The 5,089-nt window shown below is 52.3% G+C and overlaps 1 protein-coding gene across 2 annotated transcripts in view; it reads right to left on the bottom strand.

The window, feature by feature from the left end:
- GAB2 (GRB2 associated binding protein 2) overlaps positions 1-3,697 on the bottom strand; it is a 213,722-nt gene extending 210,025 nt beyond the window's left edge. For both annotated transcript variants that reach the window (XM_017509848.1, XM_017509847.2), the window contains exon 1: positions 3,511-3,697. In XM_017509848.1, coding sequence (XP_017365337.1) covers positions 3,511-3,585 — 75 coding nt within the window. In that variant the 5' untranslated portion in view covers positions 3,586-3,697. The remainder of the gene's footprint in view (positions 1-3,510) is intronic.
- Positions 3,698-5,089: the final 1,392 nt, after the last annotated feature.

The raw sequence follows: 5,089 nt of genomic DNA, 5'->3' as shown, positions 1-5,089 counted from the left end.
AAAAAGAAAAAGAAAGGAACTATGCAGATACAGGTAAATTTGAAAATGAGGCCACAGTATGTACAACTGATCCCTCATCATTGCAATTTTGTGAAGGAGAAGGCAAAGCCATTGCCAAGACTGAAAGGCTGATATCATTTATTTGTTCTTTTCATTTACTGGATTGTTATTCCAAGCACCTAATCCAGTACCTGGGACACAGACTTAATAAGTTTATCTAATAAAATGGAAATAAACAATCACTGTAAACCTTAATGCAGTTGTTCATTAAAATCCGTGCACAACTTTCTTCAAGTTAGCCACTAGGGGGCAGTGCTGCTGCCAATCTTACTCCCTAAATCTTTTAACCCAGTGAAATTGATAGAAAACTACAATGCAGTGTAGGTTACATTAACAAAATGTTTTTTTCCCAAGAAAATTCTGCTTAAGATTTATATATATGTACTTGTTCATGCATTCGAGTGCATGTGCATACACACACAAATACACTGAGGCACGATAGGAGGGTTGTTACTTCTGCCAGCCTCCCACTGCAACTATATCAGGATGCTACAGGGGCAATACTCAGCATTTTCCAGAGTCATTTTTTTGTAATTTCTCTGGGGCACTCAGCAAATAGCCGCTAGATCTTTTATACTTATAACTAACTAGAAAAGGCTGATGAAAAAAACCCCTAAAAACTAATTGCTCAAACATTTGCCTTTGCTTCTCCTAAGATGTTTTCCCCCTCTACACATCCCGCTTTACCCCCCCAAAATAAGTTTTTTTGTTTTTCTTTGAAATAGAGTCTCATTCTGTCACCCAGGCTAAAATGCAGTGGTGCAATCTTGGCTCAAACCTCCAACTTCTGGTTTCAAACCGTTCTCCTGTCTCAGCCTCCTGAGTAGCTGGGACTACAAGTGCCCTCCACCATGCCCAGCTAATTTTTGTATTTATGGTAGAGACGGTGTTTCACCACGTTGGCCAGGCTGGCCTCAAGCTTCTGACCTCCAGTGATCCACCCGCATTGGCCTCCCAAAGTCCTGGGATTACAGGCATGAGCCACTGCGCCCAGCCTTCAAATCCAATCAGGTTTTAAAACAATCGTTTTAAATAGTTATAACCTAGTTCATAAATCACTTTTTCACCTTATCTCATATGCTTGAAGCATTCTTACAATCAGGATTTCTTAATCTACAATATAACATGCCTGTGATGTATACCAGAAAAAGCAGCTACTGTGCGGTAAATATACAGCAGTGGGGCTGGAAATACTTTCCAAGTTTGGTTCTAATGAACCTGGGCCTCTACTGAAATAAGCAAACTAGCAGAGTTTTAACTTACAACAGGATGCAAAAATTCTCAATACCCAAAAAAAAAAAAAAGGAGATGTAAAGGCCTACTGTTCCCCAGAAGCTTAGGGTCATACATATCAGCACAGTTTCAACTGGGGTGAAACAATTTCCACAGGGCAGAGGCTTCCAGAATGTAAGTGAACACTAAACATCCTAGCCTAAGAAAAGCTGTAACTTAAAGCTGTTAAATTCTGACACCTGATGGGCTGGAAGTGCATGAAAGATGGGAAAGAGAGGCTGAGGTCATTATATGACTCTAGATTGGTTCAAATGGGTAAAAACGTGCTTGACCCAAATGCCTTCAAACGTGGTTATTTTGAACTAAAGTTGTTTGGGAACAAAAACACTCAAGAAAGGGATCATAAAGAGAGTCTGGGTGAGAGTTCAAGGAGTGATAAATCAAATGTGGATACAATGTCACATTGTTTGCAAATTGTTTCAAAAACAAGTTTCAAGGTTCTTTAGTGTTCAAATTTGAAAATTAAGGGTTATCTTTTTTGCTCTGGACACTATGCCACTAGTTGGTATGGCATCTATTTGTATAGATAGTTTTTGGAAGCTCTTTGGGACAAAGTTTCTGAAATATTTATAAAATTGTTAATAGTAAACCACTGTTCCTTAACTCTAATTAGAATATTCAACTTTGCTAATGAACCGATACAACCCTTAAGAGGAAAAAAGTTAATTTCTTAATAATTATACTTTGGCTACACAGACACCCCTAAAACTGAGCTTTCAATCTGAGGTAAACAATTTACTGCTTCCTCCCTCCTATAAATCCACATCCACTTTCAAAAGTCATGTGCTAAATCCCTAGATTTTTTTCCCCAGCAAAAATCTACGTAAAAGCCTGATTTCATTGACACACACACTTGCACTCCGCAACAACAACACTTCCTTTGAAAAACAGAATGTCACTTCCTCAGTCCAGAGGCCACAAGTCCCTTGATTCTGATCTGGGGAGCCAAGACAGGAAATTCTGGTAGGCTTCTGCCTCTCCCCCCATGGACAGACACTGGTGCAGCTGACAGAGGGCAAGGTCTATTCCGAGCTCCCTTGATGCACTGCAGCTGGAGACAACGGCTCCCTTCCAGGCTGTGGGAGTGATCCCAGAGTCCGGCCCCACAGCCTGCTAAACAAGGGCATTTCATGGGAAGCGGAGAGGGAGCAGATGAGAGACCTTGAAGCCTTCCAGCAACCTTACCCCATTTCCAAACTCCCGCGACTACCCCAGGACCATTTCGGCCAAACCTCAGTAACTGGCACCATCGTGTACTTTGACCTCACCAGGGAAGGCATCCTCTGAGGAAACGGGTTAAAAAAGAGCCAGAACTCCACCGCTCGGGGCCACGCCGTGCTACCTCCCCCAGGCTGCCAGTTCCCCACCTAGAGGGAAGAGGCTGTGCCAGCGATGCCAGTAAACACTGTCGGTTGGCAACACCTGGCCGCGGAGAGCCTCGATCTCTCCCGAACCCAGACACTCTGGAGCTGCCCGGTCCCAAGCCCGGGCCAGCCACGGGGACCAAACTGCAGTGTCACACCGGGGTCGGGGGAGGCGCCTGTGAGAGACGAACCGAATAAAGGGACAGAAGGGGGACAAACAAATGAGTCACTTAATACAAGGGCTGCACATGCCGCTGACGCTGCCCGTGATGCAGCAGCGGACGGAGGGAGGCCGGCGGCCGGGAGGGGCGGGCGGAGAAAGGGAAGGAGAGGGCGTGAGGCGCTCGCCCTTTGTAGGGCCGTCCGCGCGCCCCCATAGCCTACGCCCCCCTTTCCCGCCCACTCCCCGACCCTGCGCGCTGAAGCTGCTCGCGGCTGCCGCGGTGCCCCAGCCCCGGGAGCCAACTCTCTCGGTCTCCAGAAGCCACCAATACAAACTTCAGTACTATATTTAGTTTACGGGCAGGCCGGCTGGGGAGGCGCCGCCGCCGCGCCCGCCTGGCTGAGCAGGAGCCGCAGCCTCAACCTGCCGCCCGCCCCGCCCCTTGGAGGCGCACCTGTGACAGGTGTGCAGGTGCCCCACACGCCCCCGGCCGCTCCTCGCCCAGGCCCCCGCGGCCCCAGGCCCGAGCTCCCCAGCCTGCCGTCCCTCCGGGAGCCCCCCGCCCCTCGGCAGGCCCCGGGGCGCCCCCCGCCCGGCCGCCCGCCCCTCTGCAGCCGCGCCCGCACTCACATAGCGCCTCAACTTCTTCTCGGGGGGCGATTTCCTCAGCCAGCCGGTGCACACCACGTCGCCGCCGCCGCTCATGCTGCCGGCCTGCTCCCGCCGCCTGGTCGCGCGGACGAGGGCGCGGACGAGGGCGCGGGCTCGGGCAGCTGGGGCAGCGGCCGGCGGTGCGCAGCTCGCGGGAGGGCAGGGGCGGGGCGGGCGGCCCGGCGGGGACGAGGCGGCGCGGCGCGCGCCCGCCGGCCTCGCGCGCGCCCGCTTCCCCGCCCCGAGCGCGCTCAGTCCGCACTCCCAGCCCGGCTGGTGGAGGGGTGGCTGCAGCAGGAAGGCCGGCGCGCTCGCCACGCCCGCTACCGCCGCGCCCCCGAGGCGGCCGCGCACGCGGACGCGGGGCTAAGGACCCGCGAGGACACAGAAAGCCGCCGCCGCCGGCGCGCCCCGGAGTCTCGCTTTCCCTTGAGGCCCCAAGCCGCGGGCGCGGAGGCTGGGGAGGCGGCCGCGCCCCTGGCGCTGGCGGGTGTGAGGGGAGGGGAGGGCGCGCCCTCGATCGATTTTTCACCGAATGTCGACGGGGAAGGGATCGGCGGGCTGCTCGCGTTTCCGATCTATTCCCGGAGTTTCAGGTTTCCGCGGATCAGGTTCCGGCTGAAAGGAGGGACTCCTTCCCAGCAAGAAGCTCCTTAGCTCTGGCGCCCCTCACCAGGAGGAGCAGACGGACCTACTACGCGCCGGGAGCCTTTGCCCTCGTTGCTTACAGGCTTGTCTTCAGTACCGTTCCCATTTTACGGACAGCCTAAGGGCCAGGGCTCGTACAAAGCCCAGCCAAGTTTCTAATTCAGGTGTGTGTGGGAGGAGGGGTCCCGCTCATTTGCTATTCAAAATGAGGCAATGCCTCAATGGGATCAACCTGGGCCCCATCTCATTGCGGGGAAACAAAGTCCAGCTGACTCCCTCTCACATTGCCTCTGGGAAAACACAGTTTAGTATAGAAAATTCGCATGATTTGTAGAATGGAAGAAGCAAAACTACTCAATGTAGTTCATAGTGAATTGAAAGGCAAGGTCAAGTGTAGAAGAACAAGAAATTGGGGTCAAAATTCCCCAACGTTCCCGCTCATTGACACAGGCTATGAGACCTCTGTTTGTAAATACAGTGATAGCCTCTTACTACGCAGTGAGGGTTCCCACATGTTCATGGAAGCACACAACCCCAGCACTTCAGCGGGAAGCGAGTAGAAAAAAAATCTTTTGTACGAGCCCTTTTCTCATCACAAAGTGCCTCTCCAAGTAGCATTAAAAGGCAGGTCTGGCCGGGCGCAGTGGCTCACGCCTGTAATCCCAACAGTTTGGGAGGCCGAGGCGGGTGGATCACCTGAGATCAGGAGTTCGAGACCAGCCTGGCCAACATAATGAAACCCTGTCTTTACTAAAAATAAAAAATTAGCTGGGTATGCCTGTAGTTCTAGCTGCTAGGGAGGCTGAGGCAGGAGAATCGCTTAAACCCGAGAGGCGGAGGTTGCAGTGAGCCAGGATAGTGCCACTGCACTCCGGCCTGGGCGACACAGTGAGACTCTATCTCAAAAAAA

Source organism: Cebus imitator, unplaced genomic scaffold (assembly GCF_001604975.1).
Source record: "Cebus imitator isolate Cc_AM_T3 unplaced genomic scaffold, Cebus_imitator-1.0 Scaffold424, whole genome shotgun sequence".
Taxonomy (NCBI): Eukaryota; Metazoa; Chordata; class Mammalia; order Primates; family Cebidae; genus Cebus; species Cebus imitator.
This window is presented reverse-complemented; position numbering and strand designations above follow the sequence as displayed.